Source organism: Hipposideros armiger, unplaced genomic scaffold (genome assembly GCF_001890085.2).
Source record: "Hipposideros armiger isolate ML-2016 unplaced genomic scaffold, ASM189008v1 scaffold_134, whole genome shotgun sequence".
In the NCBI taxonomy this organism is placed as follows: domain Eukaryota; kingdom Metazoa; phylum Chordata; class Mammalia; order Chiroptera; family Hipposideridae; genus Hipposideros; species Hipposideros armiger.
Window position 1 is genome coordinate 1648453 of NW_017731484.1, and position 22601 is coordinate 1671053.

A 22601-nucleotide genomic window follows, 5' to 3' on the forward strand; every position below is an offset into this window, starting at 1 on the left:
TGTATAAAACAGTACCTGGGAATACCTCTCTCCAGGGCCATGAAGCCCACCTGTGAACGCAGAACTGAACTCTCCTGAAACTGAGCCCTCCTGGCCATATTCTCAGATGGGAGCACTGGGTACTACAGTCAGGCCCAGGGGGGTAGTCCACAGCCCACCTTTCTGGACAGGAGCCTCTTCAAGGGGCAACCCTGGGAGGAGGATGGAGGCCCTGGAAGGCTTGGACTGATGGTCAGCGGATGGCAGCCCACAGCCTGGCCCCCGTGGGGAGGGTCTGGGGGCACTGCACTGCTCCCTGAGGCTAGAGAAGTGGACAGGGGAAGGCGACCTCGGAGGACTGAACGGCAGAGGCCCTGGTGACATCTTTCAGTGAAGAGGGGAGTTTGGGGAACATTCTCTCTCTTCCCTCATTCTCCTGAAGGCGGCTGAAGGGCCTACACAGGTTCCCCATCACTTCCTCACGTTTGTAAGTGAATTCAAGTTTTCGAAGTGTTTTTATTCCACTTTCTCATTTGAATTTCTTGAGAGCTCCATAGGATGGTATGAATATCTTCATTTCACAGAAGAGGAAAGTGAGACTCAAGGATTTTAGTGACTTGTGCACGTTTTCATGCAGCTGAGCCAGGAGCTGAGCATGACATCACCTCTCCCATCAGTCTCAGCAATGTGAGGGGTCAGTTCTGCACTGGAGGCTCAGAGATGAGGGGTTGCAGCAAGGCCCCAGTTCCCTGGCAGCAGCAGGGTCTGAGGCCTGGCTGCCTTGCTGCCTCTCTTTAAGAATAAATAAATGACCACGCAGTTACCAAGCACCGCTTCTAAAAGGGTGTTATGCTAGTTGCTGTTTTACTTACATTTCCTGAATGCCACCCCATTTTACAGCCCAGCCTGCCTCCATCGATCTATTGGAGTGCCACTCTGGGCCGGGAGGTGGAGCAGGCGGGGACCTGTGACATCATGGTTGGAGAGGAGCCGGCCCCCTTGTTCGTGGGTACAGCGACTCCCTGTGGTGCCCTGTGCTCTCACATCCCACCTTCTCTCCAAGCCAAGGCTCTGGCCTAAATGGCTGCAGATAGACCCAACCCCAGCCCCAGCAATTGACAAGTTCTCCAATACACCTCCCCAGCCCAAAAGGCCTCTGTCTTGAGCCTTCATCTTGTCCCAACTCTCTCCTATTCACAAAGGACATCAGGATTTATAGCTCTGATGTTACAAAATCCAAAAGTAGTCACTTTACTTGTACCCACTCTAGCCCTTTAGGGATTAGAACAGGTGTCCCAGACTCAAAATAAGCCGTTAGAATCAGACCAAGGCAAAAATCAGGACCTAGAGGAAGTTCACCTTCTCATCTCCTTTTTTTCCATTTTCTTCTCTTCCTTGAATCATTAATGCCTCCATCTCTCCTCAGACATCCTGCAGGAGTCCAGTTGAGGACTGCCAGTATCTTGTGTTCACTTTCTCTCTCTAAGCTCCACTCTACAGAATTTATAGGGCTTCTTAACTCTTATTCTTTACAGAAAGATTTCAAATTGAGCAGCTCCTCACACTGAGTGTCAATAACAGATAACCACTGAATATCTGCCAAGTAAAGTAAAACAAAGGCATTGAGTCTGGATGAAAAGAGTTTGTATGGCCTTTCTGATGCCCACCCCTACCCTCACCCCCAATCATAGACCTTGTACCCTAAAGCAGAAACACAGGGCATCATGTAATAATCAAGAAAGGCTGAGAATTATCTTCTCCTACAATCCTACCCTCACTCTCAGAGACCAAATCCAGGGGAAGGTTCCAGGGCCTGAAGCATCTGATACTTCCATTTTACAAGACTTTGGGACAAGCCTTGTTTGTGGGTCACCTGGGCCAAAAAGATGACTGTGGTGTTAGCGGCACACCATCATCCCAATTCATGGGGGAAGTGGCACTCTACTGGGAACTCTGGGATAGCTGCCTGGGAGTGATGGTGCGTATGCTTTAAACCCAACTCTGCTCTTACAGAAGACCTGGCCCCCAAATCCCTGTAAATTGCCATGAACCCTGAGGCCAGCCACAGTCAGACATGGACACAGTGCAAGAGACACACCACTTATACAAACCATTTTATTTCCTGTATTGGGTTTATACAAACTTGCAAGATACAAATGCAGAGCTCACGGGGGTTCTTCAGTACCTATATCTAAAAAGAATGCTGCTGAGAGGGGGATCCCAACTCTTGCCTCTCAGTCAGGATGCCCCCTTCCCTAGGCAGGGGACTCACTGGCTAGAAAGATGCTAAGAGGCTGCTACAGCTGTTTGGTCCCCTGACAGAGATGCTCTCTGTTTATCTAACCTTAACTCTTCTTCTAAGGTCACTTTTATACTAAATAAAGACACTGAGATCATACATTTCCTTGTATGGTTTATTGTCTAATACTAGCAAATCAGATTGGCCCCAGTATGTGCATAAATAGATATATGTATATATATGTATATTTCATATTTTTCCTTAGTTTTAAGAGCTTCCAGGTTGGGGCGGGGGGAGGGGTGTCATCTTAAAGGGGAAAGGAATTGGTTTCCTCTTGCTATAGTCAGTCCTGCCCCAAGAACATGCCTCTCACCAAGGCAGGAGAGCAAATGTGCACAGCTTGCAACCTCAGAAAATCTTTAAAGTGACAGTAGCAATATTTGATTGCAGCCTCTTAGTTATTGATCAGGGAGGTAATATGCTAATTGGGAAGGCTTTAGATTAGTAACCAGGGCTGACCCCAGGTGGGTTACTCAGCCCTGGGCCTCCACCTGGGCCCCATTCATTCATAGCAAGATGCTCTAGGCTGGGAACAGGGGCCATTGAGTGCCAAGTTGGGAGGTCAGGCTTCCAATGCTGGCCAGGAGCTCTGTGCTCGATTCCAAAAACCCCAGAATTCATATCTGGACAAAAGACTTCCATCCTGCCCAATTCTGTGCAGAGCAAGAGCCCCTCACCCACTTTAACAGTTGATAAGCAGTTTGGGAAGATGAGCTGGCTTAGTTTGGCATCCCAGTGGCAACCAGCTGGAGGAAAGTCCAAGGGCTTTCATGGGCAAAGCTGAGATGCTACATTGTCCACGGGGCTGTCCTCAGCCCAGAAGCTGACTTTGCGGTGTGGATGCCAGTCTGAGGTACAGGGCCCTTAACAACAGCCCCTAGGGGGAAGCAGATGTCATAGATATGACCCAGACCAGAGAGGGTCCAAATGAAAAGGAGCATGAGAGGTCTAAGGAACTTGAACACATCTGCGCTGAAGGACCAGGGATCCCAAATCATTTCCTTTGGCATTTGCACCGTATCCTGGGTCCATCAAGGAACACACTGACAATCTTGGTGCTGTTTGGCACAGGCTGCCATTAAACTGTCTGCCCTTTTCAGCAGGGTGATGAAAGGAGGTGGTTCAGGAACATGCCTGGCGCGGGCGGGGGAGATGCCTGCATGGGTGCACCTTTGTGCACAAATGTTCACAGAGGATTCCTATCCGATCACCCTAGAGGGTCATCAAGAGTTGACAGTGTAATCAAATCCTTTGGCCAGGACTTCTAAGAGAATGCTCCCTGGCGAGCTTTGGGGACCAACCCTCTGCAGACTGGGGAAGAGGGAAGGGGTGAAGGGTTGGATCTAGAGGCAGCCACCCCAGTCTCCTCATATCGCTCGCCAATTCCATTCAGACATTGCACATTTTGAAAATAGATTTGCTTTTATAACAAAAGCGTAAAATAGATCTATCTTAAAATAAGTCTTTCTCTCCCCTTCTTTGGATCAAAAGGCATGGGGTACAGCCGTAACATGCTAGGAACGGTGTGGAAAGTAAAGGAGACACAACGGGCCTGGGCAGGAGTTCTAGGGAAGGATTGGACATCCAAACAAATATATATATTACATATATATATCTATAATATGTATAATCTTCATAAAACATATATTAAGGCATGTAAAGCAACATAAAGGGCCAGCTTTATGAAATAAGAGGTGAGAGAGAGGTGCAGACATTAATCCTTGGTATTTTACATGTATTTCTAAAAATATCACTTAAAAAAAAGGACAAAGGAAGGGGAAGGCATGGAAGGCCCCGAAAAATCTGTGTCTTGTGGATGGAGAAAGGTGTGGGGAAAGATGAAGAGGGTTCCTGGGAGCCAACCCCACCTGCCAGCCTGTGGGGGAGAAAGGAAAGTTTGGGGTGCTCGAGCTATGCTAAAGATGGGAAATGTAGCCAAGGGTCATGTTAAAAAGTGGGTCTGCTCGACCCACTTCATGTTAGAAGTGAAGACAAGTGGAATCCCCTCAGTCTGTCATCCCTTAGGAGCCGGAGAATATCCTAAGCACCTAGAACAGTGCCTGGTACATAAAGGTGCTCGATAACTATTTGTTGAATGAACTGTCATCTTTTCTTGCCTATGAACCAGTAACTGCCCCAACCATGAAGGAGTGGAGAAGAACTGGTGGAAGATGAAATAGTTGTACTTGGGGCTGCTGGAGTCTGGGGCAACAACTCTGGCAAAGAGAAGGCTTAGGGGCCAAGGCTCTTCAGCTGCAGTCTCCCCCCCCCCCCTCTCTGGCTACATTCATTTCAAGGTAGGTGGAGCAAAGGAAGAATGAGTTTGCTTCTGTCTCTCCCTGACTGGCTTCCCTGGGTAAGTGGATTGAGAGAGCCAAGCTACAAGGGAATCCTTCACACGGCCTCCGCTGGTCCTCACCTGGGATGCTTGGGAAACAGGGCAGGGTCCTAGAACCTGGCCTCCCAGGGTAAGGCTGCATTCTCACTGCCTGGATATACTCTCAGCTGGCCCACAGCACATTCCAGGGGGGAAGGGAGACAACAAAATGTCATGAAAGTGGCTAGGAGAGGCCCCAAGACTGACCACACCCTGCCTAAGACAGGTCCTTCTCTCTGCCCCCAAGCCCACTAGGGGAGGCACACACCAGGCCCAGATCTACCAAGTACCATCTATCTCCTAGACTGTCCTGCCCAGCCCCCTCACTCCCAACCCATATCCCCCTGCCAAGCACCTCAGCTGAAGGCCACTGTGTGCTCGCTGGCGGGTCCTCCTGGGGCCCTTCCATCGGCAGGCCCACTGACCCTGGGGATGAAGAGGGAGGGGCAGAACGGACAGTGTGGCACTGTACTTGGCACCAAGCTAAGGCTCCACCTTGGAAAACCAATCCCGTCCCCCTTTCCACCTCTGTTCTCTTACTTACAAAAAGAGTCCTGCTGCTTCTCTCCCTCCTGCTTTCCTTGGAACTCTCCCTTCCTCTCCCCTACCCCTTCTCAACCTCCCCTCAGACACTGCAGAGACCTGCCGCTATCCATCCACAGCCAGCACTGTGCCCTCTGGGAGCCAAGGAGCCTCTCCGTATCTGGTGTCAATCTTGTCTTTGGTTGGCTCAAGCAGGGTGGTCAGTCTCCACTGGACCCCAAAGGAGCACCGATAAGCAGAGATGTGTCAAGTCCTAGGTACAGCTGGGGCAGAAGGGTGGGAGTGACGGGGGAAGGGGATGATGGCAGGTGCTGTCCTTGGTGTCAAGAAGGGCGGGAAGAGGCAGAGTCCATCTTCTCTTCACCGGTAGTCCTAACCTACGGTAGCCCAGGGCGTCTACTCCACCACAGTGTCTTCTCCATCGGGAAATGTTCCAGTAGGGCCATCACAACCCCACCCAGAGTCAGGCCTAGGCTCCCCGTGACCTGGGCATCACACAGGGTGCTCCGCACCCCATCATGTCAGGCTCTGGCCTAGGACCACTGTCTGTGTAAGGAGGGCTTCAGGGCCTGATGGGGTGGGTGTGTGGACACTGAGGTATCCGTGCTCCTCTCAGCAGCAACCCCTGGCCCCCAGCCTGGCTCCTTGCCACTTTCCCACGGGAGCACAGGGGCTGGGGCCAGGTTGGGGTCCAGGACCTCAGGCAGGCAGAGGAGGGCTTCAAAAGGTGGCTCTGTTGAGCTTCACAGCGTTGGCCTCGGCCAGGGCTTGCACTAAAGAAAAGAGAAATTGAGTGAGAAAAGTTGTGCACAGAGGAGCAGACTCGACACAACCTTTCTCTTCTTGTAAAAACCTTGTGGAAACCCGCCCCACTCCCTCAACCCTGAGAGAGGGGAACAAATGACTAGAAGTCCATGTGCTTCTCCACTTGCCTGATACTGAGCAGCTGTGTGCTAGGGGTAAGGAAGGTGCCCAGCCTTTGGCTATCAAGTCCGATGTTATTTTCATTTACGATAAGATCTAGGTGTGATCTGGGAGAAATAGTTTCTGGGGGCTCCTGAAGCAGGACTGCTGCGTATCTCAACAGATGGAAGGCTTGTTGGCTGACAGGAGGTACGGGGATGGGGTGTCAGGGAAATTCCTTCCTGACAGCGGGCAAGGGAGCCCTCAGCTCTGTTCCCTGACTGCCTCTGGAGAAGCAAAGCCCATTGGCATTGCAGCGTCCAAGAAGCGGCCCTCCCAGCCAGCCCTAGTCCAGCAGTGTACAGGGACGCTGGGGGCTCAAGCATCGGATGGTGGGGAAAGAGCGGCACGGGGCGCTGGGGGTGAGGGGAGAAGCAATGCCAGCATGAGAGGGTGCAGATGGCTCAATGTGGGTGAGGGCAGGGGTCCCACTCCCTGGGGTGGATGAAATACAGTAGAAAAGTGCTTACGTCAGAGCTCAGACCCGCATGGTATGGCTGCTGTCCACGCCCCGTGGGGATTCAGACGATAGGGGGTTGGCTGGTGGAGTCGGGGAAGCAGGGGAGGTGGGAGGGCTTGGGGTGGCACATTGCACTGGAAACAGAAATGAACAGGGAAGTGAATCGGGGTGGGTGGGGTGGGGGCAGGGAGCAGGCGACGCCCTGCTCCGGTGGGCAGGGAGCAGGGCGGGTGACAAGCAGAGAGGAGGGCTGAGCCCGGGTCCTTGCTCAGGCTGAGGCAGAGCCTACCTGGTTCCGGGTGCTGTGGAGGAAAGCATGGGGCCCCAGAGGAGACCTGGCCGAATCCAGGCTCTGCTGAGAACCAGTATGACTGTGAGCAAGGCCCGGCCTCTCCGGGCCTCAGGCTCCCCTCCCATCCAGACAATGGGGAGGTAGGTTCACACACCTCTCTAAAACTGTGCAGACAGGATGGGAGGCGGCACCTTGTCTATGGTGATAGCGCTATAATAGTGATTAATAGTGCAGTGAAATCACACTAATCCAAATCACTAGCCCCCATTTATGTCTAGATTGAAATGAAGTGATCACCATGTTAATCCAGGCTTCTGACAAACTGAAAGCGAGTTCCGTGAAAGTAGGCTCCAGGGCTCAGAAACGCTGTCACTCAAGACCCCTAGCATCAGTCCAGTAAAGGCAAACGTCCATCCATCCCCCCAAAAATCACTACAAACTTTTAAATGGTGAGTCTGAATTAATGAGATTTTGCTCTATTATCACTATTATCCCATGTAGAGAACAATGTGATGGGCATCATATTGTTAGCGACCAGCTTTATGCAGTCTCTGGACCCTGGGGCACCCTCACTCAGTGCAGCTGTGGCGGGGGGGCGGGGGCAGAGAGGATGTCCTCACTTGGGCTCAGAGAAGAACCAGACCTCAGCCACGGTCACACTGTGTTTCCTCCAAGAGAGGGATCCTGGCATTGACCTTCCTGCTCCCTCGCTTTTACCCTGCGGGGAACCTCATCACCTTCCCTGTCCTCTGTGCAAGAGAAAGGGCCGGAGCAGGGCCCGCCGCATATGAACACACACCCACATATGTACGGAAGACATGGCGCTCTCTCACGAGCAGAAAGTCGTGAGTGCCCACACACAATGCAGACTTTGTGCATGGGATCTGGCAACACTGTATCTTTACACTCATGGCACACATCTCATACACATGTGTGTTTGTGCACTTCCACATGGCCCAGCACACCTGTAACTTCACATACAAATACATTCACCAATGCTTTCGAAACACATATTCGTGTGTATGTCTATATCATGATGGTTAGTTATCTGGCAACCTCAGTTCCTAAAACAGTCAAAAACCCAAAAGCTAAGCAAGGACCATGTCAAGGCAACCAAATAGATGTCACAATATACACGCAGTGAAGCTCTTACAATTCACTCAAAAAAGAGCTCCTTGGAGTCCAATCACTCTTATTGACACACACTTCTACTAGGTGTTGACAAGCTGGGTTTCTAGCCCATGCGTGATTAGAAACAGAAAAATTTGAAGAGAGAAAGGAATGGAGGCATCGATAAGAAGGCATGAACGAAGAGAGAAAATCTTTTGTAAAAAGTAGACGTAATAACTTTAAAAGTGTAACCATTTGGAAGCATGTAACATAGCTACAAACAGATCTGTACCGATTATAGCCCCTAAGGGCATCCTTTTAACAGAGGTCAGCAAAATAAGGGTATTTATAATGACATTAAAGGAGCAAGAGCAAGAAAGAGTAATTATGTTAACTATAACTTTTTCAAGAAGGCAGAGAAGTACTAAATATATATTAGGAATACACCCACTGAAATAATTAAAATTCCCATATGCAGCAGGCATGTAGTGGACAGATATGATATTATAATTATGTGTTCATAAGCACTACCACATCTGCGTACACAAATAATGGGTCGTATGTACTCACATTCATGAGACTGTGTTCTCCCCAAATCTCACACAGACAGATGTTTACAAATATTGCAGTATATACTGTGCACATGTACACCAATTTGTTCTTATCATCCCCATGCTGCAAAGAAAGACGATCGCACGCGAGCATGTGCATTATAAACACCACCTCCAAGCTTGTATTATACCACCATATACACATATATCTACACTCCAACAGCTTACCAAACACCACCTGTACTCATAAAGAATGGGTCTCCACACAGCACCCAGAAAACACACATACACGTATGTGTACACACACACACACACACACACACACACACACACACACACAGTCCTGCGTTTGTACGCAAACATTCCCTCCCCCACACATCTGAATACACACAAATACAAACATTACTGATACAGACACTGCACATGACCTCATGCCACACAAACAAACCTAAAATTGTCATATCTGCACATACCGGGTGTATTGACAAACGCTGCAACTCTCGCCACTGACCACACCCTCCACGCCACACACCCATATTCGGGCACTAACTCTACATCCCATATCCACTGCATTGTCCTCACGCCCTGTGCCCAGTGTCCCCATACACATAGGTCCCCAGCAAGGACCTATGCCTTCATTACATGTGCCCAGGAACAGTCCCTGCTGTACCTGGCAGAGCTGCAGCTCTGGGAATCTGGGCCATGGGCCAGGGGCAGTGGGAACAGTGGGCTAAGTCTGAGATCCAGCCCTGCCACAGCCATTTTTTAAATAGTTGGGGTTTTGGCAAAAGCCAGGTGACTGCTTGCTTTCAGTGCAGACCCTGAAATGTAAGCCTGTGTGTACGGAGGGGGAATCTGATAGGCCAGGTGGGTTTTGTTTTCGTGGAACCTTTGGCTGGGGAACTGTAGTAGCGAGAGCCAGGGGCTGGGGCAGGGGCAGAGGGAAGTACTAAAAACAGTGTGGTTCGTGCTCTAACCCTTGAAACAGGAAGTTGCCTTCTGCCCAGAGCGTGTGGAATTTGATCTTTGGAAGGTCCAAGTTCATTTTACAGCTAAACGACAGGGAGGTTTGACAGAGGCCTCCTTGCAGCCAAACTGGTTTTGCTGCCTTTTGACTCTGGCAGGACAGGGCTCTCTGAAGCCATCTCTTGCCCTCAACTCCAGCTCACTGGCAGCCTTTCTCCGAAATACCCCCAGGGGCTTTTCCTGGCCACCCATCTAATGTCCATTATACCTAACTGCCAGTAGGTTCTTTCTTAAGGCTTACTTAAATCCCCTTCTTTGTAGCCTAAGACCCTTTGGTTTCTAAAATATCCATATTTAAAATCACTAAAAAAAAACACCCCAAAACACAACTGGTTCCTATTTCTATTTCAGCTATTGCTATTTCAACTAGTACTACCACCAACGCCACTACTACTACAGGTGGCTGGCATTCACTGGGCACTTATTGAGTGCCTGGCACTGTGCTAGGTGCTTAGCACACATTGTTTCTGTTCCTCACATCACCAGGCAGGTATTTTGATTTGAATTTCACAGATGAGGAACTGGAGTCTCAGAGATCCATAACTCAAACCCTCTTAATCATCAACATGAAACACCACCCCCTCCAATGAGCTCCTAGCCCAAACCCTTATCTGCTTGTTGCCTCACTCTCGCCCAGGCTGCTGTAACTGTGGCCGGCACATCTGTCTCTATTTCCTTGACCAAAGTCATCGCAAACCTGGCATCCATCCCTCTTGACTGGCCTTCAAAGCCCTCCCTCTCCCTCTCCCTCTTCCTCTCCCTTTTAACCACGTTGTCTTGAGAAGGAGAAAATATTCCGTTTCCCAGTCTTCATGACTTAACCACTGTCTCCTCTACCTTTCATGCTCCTGTTCATACAGAATTTCTTTCATTCTTTCCATCCTCATTCGTTTCATTCTTGCCAACTACATTCTCATCTACTCCGGGCCATGTCTCAGGCCAAGCAGAAGTTAAAACCCTGTTGACTTTAACCTCATGGTATCCACTTGGGACCTGCTGCCCTTCACACCAGTGTGAAGTCAGTTCCTCAGATTCATCTTTTCTTAGCAGAAAAGTAGGCTGGGGTCAGTAGCCAAAGCGGTGATTGTATCAGCCCTAGCTCCTTGGTCACCTGCACCACCTTCACTCATGCTTTCTATCTGCATGCAGCAAAAATGGGAAGTGAAAGGATACCCTGGAATACCTGGCCCTCACTCCACAACTAGTAAATACTTTCATCTTTCCCAATCGAGTCAGTTATCACCTTTTCTCTGTGCCTTTCCCGACCTGCCCAGGTAGACTGGCTCCCTGTGACCTCTGCATGGCTTGGGCCATTCCTCCATATAGTGGCGGGAGGGTCATCATGGCTCTGATCTCCAGCATGCCAGCAACTCTGGCCCCTGTGCAGCCCCCTGAGACTAGCACAGTACATGGTGCTCAATAAATGCCCATCCTGACTTTGAAGAACGTCTCCCTGGCCCTGTTCCTCTCTGTCCCTGGCCCCCTCGCAGCGCCGTGCCTCCTCCCCTACACATGGTCAGCCGGTCTCCCTGGCAGAGTGAGGCCCAGCCCCTCTCACCAGACAGCATGCGGCCCCTGCGGGAGGCCTCGGTCGCCAGGGCACAGGAGATTTCAATCCGCTTCTCCTGCTCCTGCAGCTGGCTCTCTGAGTCCTGGGGCACGTCCACAAGGTCCCCCTCGCCGACGGGTACCACGTTCTGCATACTGAAGAGGCACAGACAGACATGGTGGGGGGACAGGATGGTCCAATTGGCTTGGGGGGTGCGGTGGACTGAGGTTGGTGGGGGAAGGGGCAAGGGCCTGTGCACGTGTAGACTCTGGTCCCCAGCAAGGCTGTCCCAAGGGGTGAGTGGGACCTGGCAAAACACATGTCGGGACCCCTACCCACAATATTTTAAAATGAATTAGAAAGTTCAAGTAAACATTTAGAGCAGCCTTAAAGGGGAAAATAAGTCACCAGAGGGCAACCCATCAGTTTGTTTTGATGAGAGCATGTGCATGAGCTTGGCAGGTCTTTTGGGCATCCAACAGCAGCTTTATTGCCCTGGCCACAGGGCTGGGCCCAGTCCGCTGCCCTGAGCCACTGTCTCCATTTACTCCCTGCTGGGGAGGCCCAGGGTCCCTAACAACATGGGTTGGGGTGCTGGAGTCAGTGGCACTAGTGCCTCAGGCGTCCTAGGTGCCAGGTGGGCAGAAGTGGAGGTTCACCCAGGCCTGTTACCTGGATTTGGCAATAAGTGTCTTGATCCTCTCCACCTTCTTCTGCTTCTCCTTCAACTCCTCGGGGCTCAGGGGAGTGTCAGGCTCCAGGTCAATGTACCGTTCGGGGATGAGGACTTTGTCTGGGGTGGAGAGCTGTGGAGGGACCCAGGTCACTGCCTCCATCCGTCCTAGAGCTTCTACTCCCCCTTTGCCTCCTGGAGTCTGCTCACCTCCTTATTGATGTCTATGTCGTAGTGCTGGGGCTCCAGCTCCATCTTTCGAAGCCGGGCAATTTCTTCCCGTGGCGTCTCATAGGCCTGCCCACCAGGCTCTTCTGCTCGCAGGGCCGCCTCCAGGTTGGAGATGTCCACTTCATGGATGCTGCGGTGACGGCGCACCTAGGGGACAGCAGCCCTAACTATGCCATGTCCTCACTGACCCTGCCCAGGACACCCAATCTGGCCATCACCCTACTGCTTCTGTGCTGCTTATCCAAAGCCTGCCCACCTACAAGCATCTGGAGGTAAAAATCTCATTACTATCTCTTGTCAACACTTGTCACTCCCTATCCTGCTGTGCCCTGTGTTCACCTCCTGTGCCATATATTTTGGAGAGCTGAATCAGTGTTCTTACGTTGGTCGCTTACTGTTTCATATTACGGAAGTTCCAATCCACCAACTAGAATGTAAACCGTGGGTAGGACTTCTAAAGTCATAACTTTTCTGTATTTCTGAAATTTAGTGGAAAGAAAAATTAGGCAGATGCCTTGGGCTCTTCCAGCTCTGCACTTCATGGCTGTGTGGCCCACAAAACAAAGTCTTGTGACTTTGTTTCCCTAGCTCTAAAATAGGGATAATAATTACTAACCAAGCATTGTTGAAAGGACTAAACATAATAACATGAAAGGGAGCAGTGAACTGTATTGTGCCATTAAATTCTAAGCTATTACAGGTGTCTTCAGTATACCCAGCCCAACGCTACGCACACAGAAAGTGCTCTAGAAATGTGTGCAAGTGGTGGCTGCTTCTGCGTGGTGGATTTTGTACTATCCTCTACCAACTGTATTTTGTGTAATTTACTCCAACAAAAACAGCACCCCTTTTTGTGAGTTATTTTTCTTTAAATACAAAAGAAGGAAACACTTGCTGCAGGGTCTCTTCTGCTCGGTGGGGAGAAGCCTCCTCCAGGTCCCCCAGGTGCCCAGCTTGTGTCCTCCCCAGCCCCCACCCTCTCTAAACCCAGCCTACCCCCGACCTCTCCCGCCCAGGCTGGCTACACCACGGGAATGGGCAGTGTTGGCAGATACCAGGCCATGCCTATGGGTGTCTGGGAGGACGTTACCACTTTGTAGGCAGGCCGGGGTCCGGGGTCAGGGGCCGGGCTGGCCGGGAGCTGCAGGCTCCTCCGCTTCTCCTTCATGGAGCTGCTCTGGTGCCTCCGCATGCGGTCAATCTGCTCCTCCACGCTCATCTTGACCTTGCCCTCGCCGGGAAACATGGCACTCTTGGGGCGCTCCTGCTGCAGTGGGAGACGGGCTCTGACAGGTGCCACATCTCCCACCCAGCTTTTCCATCCACCCTAATCCCTTAAATTTCCCTTCTCTGCAAAGCCTGCCTGTAGTGCGTTCAATAGCGATCCCCCCAAAATATGTCCAAGTCCTGATCCCCAGTACCTGTGAATGTGATCTTATTTGGAAATAGGGTTAGAATTAAGGGTATCATGTCATATCCTTTATACTGGAGATATAATTAAGGATCTCAAGATGAGATTATCCTAAATTAGGGTGGACCCTAAAACCAATAATGGGTGTCCTTGTAGAGACAAGGAGATTACATAGAGTAGAGGGTGCTGTGAAGATGGAGGCAGAGGTTGGAGTGATGTGTCTATAAGCCAAAGAACACCAAGGATTATCAGCAATAACCAGAAGTTAGGAGACAGGCGTGGAGTGGGTTCTCCCTCACAGCCTCCAGAAGGAACCAACCCTGCCAGCACCTTAATTTCAGACGTCTGGCCTCTGGAACTGTGAGAGGATAAACTTCTGTTGTTTTAAGCAACCAAGGTTGTGGTATTTTGTGAATTTTCCAGCAGCCCCGGGACACTAACACACCGCCTTGGGCCAGCACCCTGGACTCTGACCACTGGTTTTTGCTGCATTTGCATGTCATCATTGGCACATGGTAATAATTTTGTTAACTATTGTTTTATCTTTGTTATGCACATCTTTCTTGTCCCCTGACAGGTCTCCTTAAAGAACTCCCCCAGTAGGGCGGTTGCTCTCCTGCTGCTTGTCCTGCTTTCTCCCTCCAGTCATGGGTTTCTTGAACAGTAATGACAGCTGGGTGGACACACAGAGGCCCTGGGCTCCCGGCCTGGCACAGGCCTGCCGAGCTCTTGAAGTCCAGCAAGGGGGATACTCACTCTGGAGGAGAGTCCGTTGGTGAGCCCATTGGCATTCCTCCTCACTACCCCTGATGAGGTCACCTCTTCATCGGTGGGTGACTTTGTCCGCGGGGGCACAATGCCAACTGCAGGGAGAAGGAGCAGCTAATGGGTCTCATGAAGAGAGGAAGGCAGGGAGACAGGGTGCCTGCTTCGCAGACAGGCTCAGTCTCGCCCACCTCAGAGATGAGAGGCTTGGGGGTAAGTGCTCTCTTTGGGTGTGAATGAGAGCCTCCCTGGACGCCTCTCTGACCCTTAGCCTTAGTTCTAGGGGAGGACGGCATAGGAAGTACCTTTGTTAAGGGCTGCCTGCTTCTCCGCCTCCACCTCTTGCCTGGTGGGCACAAGGCTGGTGTCTCTAGAGGTGTCCAGGGGTGATGTCTGGTGGGGCTCTCTCTTGCTTTGCTCACAGCTTGCCTTAGGCTGGGAAGAAAGGATGAGAAGATGTCTGATGCTAGAGCAAGTGGCAGGAATTTGGCTCTTAGTGATGTTTCTTTGTTTATCAATTGTTAAAAATATGGGACAGGGACACTCTATATGTGCCAGCTGGGAAGTGGGCAGGGAGGCATTAGGCGGCCAAATGCAAGGTCATCTTGAGAAGAAATGAGGGCTCAGGCCTCCAGAAGCTCCCTTAACCCGACCAGTCCCCTTGGCAAGCACCATGAAGGATGGACTTGCTGTGAGCCAGAGAAGGGGGCTACGACCAAGGATCTCTGAGGATTCTGTCAGGATAGCACCCGAGACTGGAGCAAAAGAACCAGGTGCTGGAGCAAAAGAACCAGGTGAGCTTTGGTACCAGGATTTTGGGGGCAAGAAAGGGGCACTTAGCTTGTGGCTCACTGAATCAGGGGACTAGAAGGGACCTCAGCCATCATCTGTGCCATTACCTCCCATTGTGCAATTGAAGAATCTAAGTCTCCATGAGGGGCACAGAGAAAGAAACCTAGGCCAGAGGTTAGAAACCTCCACTCTAGCCCAGCTAGAGAGCATAGATAGGTCCTATCAACTTCCGCCATCGGTAAAACAGAGGTGCTGTTACCTGCTCTGCCCACCTTACTGGGCAGACCCTCAGAATTATGCACGTACCAGTAGCTGAGCTGAGATGAGAATATGGGTTTCCCAATTTTAGGTACAGGACTCTGTCTACTCACCATGCAGCCTCTTCTAAACCTAACTGCACAACTCACCTGGATCTCGGCTAGGGATCCAGGCAAGAGAAGGGGCCAGAACAGGGGATAAAGGGACCTGTATCCTTACACTACAGGGGCTGGTAAGACTCAGAGAGGATATAGGCAAGGCAGAGACAGAAATAGATTACGGGAGGATTGGGGCCTGGGGTGGACAAGAGCAAGAAGGACTGGAATGGCACCAGTGTGAGTGAGTGTGTGTGTGTGTGTGTGTGTGTGGGGGGTGTCCCTTGATGCCCATCATCTGATCAGGCTGGTAAGGAGTGGGTCATGCCATCACCTATGGCCAGGGGCCACCCAGGAGTGACTCATTTCCCCATTGTCCACAGAAAGCAAATAGATGAATGAGGGCCTTAGTGAGTGTCTCAACCATCCCTTTCCTTAACCCGGAGTCCAGCTGCACAGAGGGCCCAGCGGAAATTGAGGTGTAGGAAAATTAATATTGGAACGGGGAAATGACTCAGTGTCTTGCTTTGCCCCCTCACCTGGCCTTTTGTCCCGCTCCCTCCACCCCTGCCCTCCAGGACCCAAGGGTGCTGGGTACCTGACCCCTGGCTGTCTCGCCACTGCGGTGCCAGGAAGGGGAGTTGGGGTATGGCCAGAAGCGGCTCTCGTTAGGGAGTGGAGGCACGGTGGGAGGAGACTCCAGGGGGACGTAGGCTTTGGGGAGGGGAGGCCGTGGTGGGCCAGGCTCCTGAGGCGGAGAGAAGCCAGAGCGTTAGGAGGCAAAAGAGCAGCCACTGTGAGAGCAGGAGAGAAAAGCGTTAGCAGGAAGTAGATGACATTGCTGAGACCCGGTGGGCCCTGGATCACCAAACGCCCACCCGTGACCTGGACAGAGCTCCAACTGCAGAGTTAATGCTCTGCCTGGCCTTCCAGGCTCGCCTTGATTCAGCCCCACCTGTGTACACTCCCCAGTGCTCCCCAGTTTTTCTCCAAGGTTCTCTCCTCATTGCCCCACCATCACACTGGACGCATTCCCACCCCTGTACCTGTGCTTCTGCCATCTCTCCTGCCTGTGATGCCTTGTTCCTCTACCTGTCCCAATGCTTCATGACCCAGTTCAAGTTCCACCCTCTTTGGAACATTGGAGCATTTACAGTCTGAACCATGTGGCTCGGTATCGAGACACCCAGAGCCACATTCCTGCGGCGGGTTGTTAACTGTGAATTGGTCTTGGTCCCTACTGGACGCTGGGCTCCCTAACTGAAAGCCTTGGGTGTGCGTGGGTGTCTTTCTGAGAGAGCCTCCTACTATCCCTCACCCACAGTAGAGCCTCACTAAACACTTGATGATTGACTGACTAGGAAACTGCTCCCCGTACCAGCCCTCAACCCTCTTACCCCCAGAACAATCCTGATTTAAATTCCTATAAAGTATTTGGTATCTTGGCTAACCATCCTGGTGCTATGGAAGGAACTCCCCTTAAAGGAAGCTAGAGATGGCAGATGGAGACGAGAACAGGGAAAGGAGAAATCTGGAGGAAAGTTCACCAAACTGGATGTGAGAATGACTACCTTAGACAGAGTACCAAAGCACTAGTGCTGGAGGCCTCTGGGGAAGCCATGGGCACAGAACTTGTGTAGTTTCAGGCAAATGAGGACCTGATCCTCCCACTCCCACCTACCTTCTACTCCGTGTTCTCAGCTTACCTCATTGGACCCAGGTTTGGTGGGGGACCCCTGAGAGCCAGACACCAGTGAAAAAGGGCTCAGGGGGCTGGTGAGGCTGGCGGAGCTGAGAGGGCTGGCAGGGCTGTTGGAGCTGTAGGTGGCCGAGGGGCCAAGTCCTCCTTGGGGAAAACAAGAGGAGAGAGATGAGGGATGGGGTAGGGGTGTGACCTGGAGTGTTGATGGGCTCCATAGGTAGAAGAGGCCAGGGTGAATCCAGGAACGTGGGAGGGAGGATTTAGTGTCTCAGAGCCACTCAGGCCTGCCAAAGTTCCTTATTATAGGGGCTGGGTCACATGCTGGAGAGGTGTGCTGCACAGGGGAAGATGATGGAAGGAAGTGATGCGATTGCTCCCAAGATGTCAAAGAAAGCCAGCTCAAGGTCCCAAGGCTGAAGCAAGTTACTAAGGTAGTGGTCTCAGACCACCAAGGGGCCCATGGGCTTATGCTCTTTGACCTTTTCCGGGGAGGAATCTAGGGTATCAGGGTTGACAGAGTCTCTGAATGGTATATCTGGTCTATCCTGGGGTGGGGGATAAGGGAGCCCTACCTACCATCCCAGGGTCCAGGGAAGATTCTGGGGCCCTGAGAAGGCCCTGGCTGGCTCTGAACACAGTGTGAGGGCCTGGAGAAGTGTGGGACGGAGGTCAGAGACACTGGAGCACTCCTGGTGAGGCCAGGAGCCCAAGAGGCAGGTGGAGGAGGTACCCACCTCTGTGCTTGGCTGTGTCTGTGCCCCGGGATGGGTTACTTTTCCGGAGCCCCTCCATCACGTCCTGGACCCTCCAGATCTCCTTCTGGATTTGCCGGGTGAGTACCTCATTCTGCAACAGCCACAGAGCCAGTCAAGGCAGTGGCTGCAAAGGAGCAGCCCAGCCTTCTCCCTGCATCCCTCGGACCAGCAGTAGGCAGGAACCTATGTAAGCATACGCACGCACACACGCACGTGCACACACACACACATACACACGTACATTTCTCCAACACACACACACACACACACATCCCTCCAGCACACATACACACGTACATTTCTCCAACACACACACACATACACACACACACACACATCCCTCCAGCACACATACATTTCTCCAACACACACACACACACATCCTTCCAGCATACACACAACACACAGCACACACACACCTCTCCAGGACATTCATCTTTTTCACAGACAGCCTTTGCCTCTTCAGCATCTATAACATGGAGTCAGATTTGCCAGAGGAGAGGGCTTCAGGTAAACCTGAGGCTTTAGAACCAAGAGAGAGTGATGGCCCACCCCTCAGAGCCCCCCACGGGAGACCAGGGTGGTCTTGGAGTGATGGCCCCTTTAGGAGGATATTTTATGGTAGCCTGTTTTCCAGGGGTGAGAGCTTCCAGTTTCTTGTTTTTCTTCACATTCAAACAGCCCTTTTGTAATACCCACAGCCAACATGTGTTCAAATAGTCGTGAATTATATTCAATTACAGTGTTCACTCTTTGAAAAATAACAGCCACCACTTATTTAGCACCCCCTGCACCCAGCGCTGTGCTAAGTGCTTTGTGTACACTAACCCATTTAGGCTGCACAGCTCTGAGGCGAGGGCAGCAGCTGTCCCCACTTCAGAGATGAAGGGCCTCATGCCCAACCATCTGTTAGTAAGTCCTGTGACCCCCATCTGAATCTGGGTCTGTTTGTTCCAGGAGCTGGTGCTCTTGACCATGATACTACCCTATCGTCTAAAAAATGTGCATGTTGAAAGTGAGGCTTGCCTGCAGAACATGGTGGCATTTGGGTCCTTTGGACCAGGAGGGCCTTCACCTCACCCTCCCTAACCAGCTGGAAGGCTGGGGTGGTGAGTTTTGTTACGAGGAAGAAAACAGGAAGAAAATGGGGGAAATGAGGGATTTAACTGCATAAGAGATATGGGGCTTGCAAAGCTACCTAGAGAACAGGCAAAGCCTAGGCAGAGAAAAGGCAGGAGGAGGAAAAGAACAAGATGCCCCAAGGTCAATGTGTCCAGCCTCCTGCCTCCAGGTGAGTGTTTCTAACTGGTCCCAGAAAGGAAAGCCTCTTCCTATGTTAAAATTTCTGAGTGGATTGCTCCCAAACTGCCTACTCTTCTCATGTTATGAGAGAGATTTATGTTTATCTTACGAGGCCTGACAATTAAGTTCGCAAACTCATCCTAGAAAAAGTGCTACACACCTCATTGCTGAATATTATTACGGTCACCTTCAAAGCACTCCCCTTGGAAGCTCTGCACTGACACCAGCACCTAGTCCACCCTTCAAGGCAACTTTGGAACTCTTTCTGGAATGGCCATCAGAGCTGTTGTCATATTACCCTTGATGTCCTGAATGTCATCAAAATGTCTTCCTTTCAATATTTTCTTTCTCTTCAGGTAAAGAAAGAAGTCATTGGGGGCCAGATCAGGTGAGTAGGGAGGGTGTTCCAATACAGTTATTTGTTTACTGGCTAAAAACTCCCTCAAAGACAGTGCCATGTGAGCTGGTGCATTGTCGTGATGCAAGCGCCATGAATTGTTGGTGAAAAGTTAAGGTCGTCTAACTTTTTCACGCAGCCTTTTCAGCACTTCCAAATAGTAAACTTGGTTAACTGTTTGTCCAGTTGGTACAAATTCATAATGAATAATCCCGCTGATATCAAAAAAGGTCAGCAACATCATTTTGACTCTTGATTTCGACTGACGGAAATTTTTTGGTTGTGGAGAATTGGCTGACTTCCATTGTGCACTTTGACACTTTGTTTTAGGGTCGTATTGGTACAGCCATGTTTCATTACCAGTGATAACATGGCCAAAACATCGTCTTGCCTCTCCAAAAGGTCTTGGCAAACGGACTTCTCTTTTGCTTTTGTTCATCGGTGAGCTCCTTCAGGACCATTTTTGCACATACCTTTCTCATGCCAAGATTTTCAGTTAAGATTTTCCTAACTTTCCCTATCGATATTTACTTGGTCTGCTATGCTTCTCACAGTCAGCCAACAATTTTGACATATAATTCAATGATTTTTTGCAATATTTTCATCAGTTCTGTTTATTACTGGCTGCCCTGACCGCTCTTCATCAATGATGCATTCTCTCCCCTCAGAAAAACATTTAATCCATTTGCACACTGCCATTTTCTTCATGGCATTATCCCCATAAACTTAGACTAACATGTCCCCAATTTCACTTCCACTCTTGCCAAATTTAACAAGAAATTTAATGTTTGTTTGTTGCTCGAATTCAAGCTCAGGCATTCTCATGACGGCACACAAAAATATGCAACAACAATAATGAACGCTACTCAGCAAGATACTGCCACACATCAACACGAACACAGCTGTGAGACACTGATACACCAAGGTTATGAAACCTTACCAAGCTGTTTGTACAGTGCTGCCAATGTAAGCATACGGTGGGAAGTTTGCGAACTTAATTGTCAGACCTCGTATATTTATAAATATATTTATATTTATTTATAAGTCTGTTAAAACACCTGATGTCTAACCTAAATTCCCATGTTTCCACTTGACTCCATCTCCTGTGATTTGATGGAAGTGAAGAATCCCACATTATCTTCATCCTGAAATTTAGAGTCTGCTTAAGTGGCCTTGAACCTTGTCTTTTATCTTAGAACCAACTCCTCATGTTAAGTCTCTGAAATCTCTAAAGCAAGAAAGGAGCCACTTTGGTCTCTTTTGGACAAAAGGAAAAGGGAAGACCCAAAGCACATGCCAACCCCTGCCTGTTTAGGGCCCTTTTTACCTGGATGTCTAAATTGAGCTGCTCCCAGAGGTCGTCATGAAGGGCAGAGACCTCTGACTCAAGGTTCTCATACTCCATGGTGCTGTTCGTCAAAGCCTGCATTGGGGAGGGTTGACTGAGAAAGCTGCCATCGCTTAGCATTCCTCCTCATCCTGCTATGGGGCCTGGAGCCAAGGTGTTTGAGGTCTGGCAAGTCTAGGAGGAGGGCACAGCAGGCCAGGAGGAGAGTGCATAGGGCCAAGGCATTCTGATGACAGCCAAACCCTAGCCTTACAAGAGGTGCCATAGCCCATCCTGCTGCAAACCAAAATAAAGAGACGACAGCATCCTCTCAAGATATGTAGATAGGCCAGAGCAGGTAACATGGCTTCCTCATCCCACTGCTCTCCCCAGATTGGGCGATTGAAACTGGAGGACGAAAGTAAAGGGGCCAGAGGGAAGATGTTTGCTCTCTCAAGGTTAGAGCCTGTCCTCCTTTCTGGGCCACCCTTTCCTGGGGCTTTTGCTGCTGTCCCTAGAGCTATTACCCAGTCAGTCTTTACTGTAGGGTCTGCCCTGTGCCCGCCGGGAAATGACCAGAGCAGCAGCATTGCCGCCAGTGTCCTTGGTTTCCAGGCGAGAGGATAGAGGTGGGCAGCAAAGGTATTAGAGCAGCCAAGGAAATGAGTGGCCCCAGTTTTATGCTGTCCTGAACAAATCCTGGTGCAGATGTAGTTGGTGGAAAATTCGCCAGTGTCCTTGGTGGAGACTTTATGGAAAAAGCAGGCTGGCATACTGGCTGCCTATTTGCAAGGCAGTGTTAAAGTTTATGCCCCTTTCAGAGGAGCACCCTGCTCTGGCTCTCCTAGGAGAATGGGGATTAGGGGAGCACCACCTGGAAGGGGTGGCTCTCCCGCAGGGTGCAGACCCAGTACGCAGGTTACCGTGGTGGCCTGAGACAGCTCCACCCGGATATTGATGAGCTGGTTCTGCAGCGACTCCTTCTTGTGCAACAGTTTCTCTGGGTAGGTGGGCTGGTTTCCAAACATCTCGAGTTCCTGGTGGGTCCCCATCAAGGCACTTTCCAGGCTTTCCTGAAGAAAGGCAGGGGGGAAAGTTATGAGCAGCCCCAAGATCTCTCTGGCATTGTTAGCAACACAGGCCTGAGCCCTAGAGGTTCCACAAGGCAGCTCAGAAGAGGTTCCCCCTAAGGCTCCCCAGGAGAGCTTCAGCAAGTCTGATTAAGAGCAGGACAGGGCCAGCAGAGTGGCTCAGTTGGTTAAGAGCTCGCTCAAGAGTGTGAGCTCTGAGCAACAGGGTTGCCAGTTCAATTCCTGGCCTGAGCTGAGCTGCTGCTGAGCTGCCAACAGGTGGCAGGATGGCTCAGCTAAAAAAAAAAAAAATGCAGGACAGAAGTTCAAAGAAGGCAAAGCTGGCAGCTGGCAGATCCACCACCCAGGCAAGACCACCAGTGATGGGGAGGATGGAAACAGCAGCCCACACTTTCTCCAAACCAGCCCCCAATGTGCCCCCATTCAAGGCCACCCCTTAGCTCTCACCTTCTCAGCTCGGAGCTGCTGTACCAGCCGGTCCTGCTCCCTCACCACCTTGTTCTGCTCACACAATTTGCCCAGCAGCTTCTGGGGTCCCAAGGGAGGGGTAGGGAAGGAGAGAGAAGGGGGTGAAGGACACAGTTTGATAGAAACCTGAGACTTGGGTTGGCAGGGCCTAGCCTCTGGATACCGCCTCCTTTCCCTTGCTGAGG

At 50.8% G+C, this 22601-nt stretch overlaps 1 protein-coding gene across 12 annotated transcripts in view; it reads right to left on the reverse strand.

Annotated features, from left to right (window-relative positions):
• Window positions 1-2066: 2066 nt before the first annotated feature.
• PLEKHA6 (pleckstrin homology domain containing A6) overlaps window positions 2067-22601 on the reverse strand; it is a 39574-nt gene continuing 19039 nt past the window's right edge. For 9 of the 12 annotated variants that reach the window (XM_019649666.1, XM_019649668.1, XM_019649674.1 and 6 more), the window contains 14 exons: window positions 22396-22476; window positions 21781-21930; window positions 20858-20953; window positions 17811-17922; window positions 17081-17220; window positions 15973-16122; window positions 14535-14664; window positions 14221-14327; window positions 13144-13320; window positions 12033-12200; window positions 11822-11955; window positions 11159-11304; window positions 6632-6755; window positions 2067-5971 (listed from right to left, as the gene is read on the reverse strand). In XM_019649666.1, coding sequence (XP_019505211.1) covers window positions 6640-6755; window positions 11159-11304; window positions 11822-11955; window positions 12033-12200; window positions 13144-13320; window positions 14221-14327; window positions 14535-14664; window positions 15973-16122; window positions 17081-17220; window positions 17811-17922; window positions 20858-20953; window positions 21781-21930; window positions 22396-22476 — 1707 coding nt within the window. In that variant the 3' untranslated portion in view covers window positions 2067-5971; window positions 6632-6639. The remainder of the gene's footprint in view (window positions 5972-6631; window positions 6756-11158; window positions 11305-11821; window positions 11956-12032; window positions 12201-13143; window positions 13321-14220; window positions 14328-14534; window positions 14665-15972; window positions 16123-17080; window positions 17221-17810; window positions 17923-20857; window positions 20954-21780; window positions 21931-22395; window positions 22477-22601) is intronic. The other 3 variants (XM_019649663.1, XM_019649672.1, XM_019649667.1) reach the window with 3 other exon arrangements.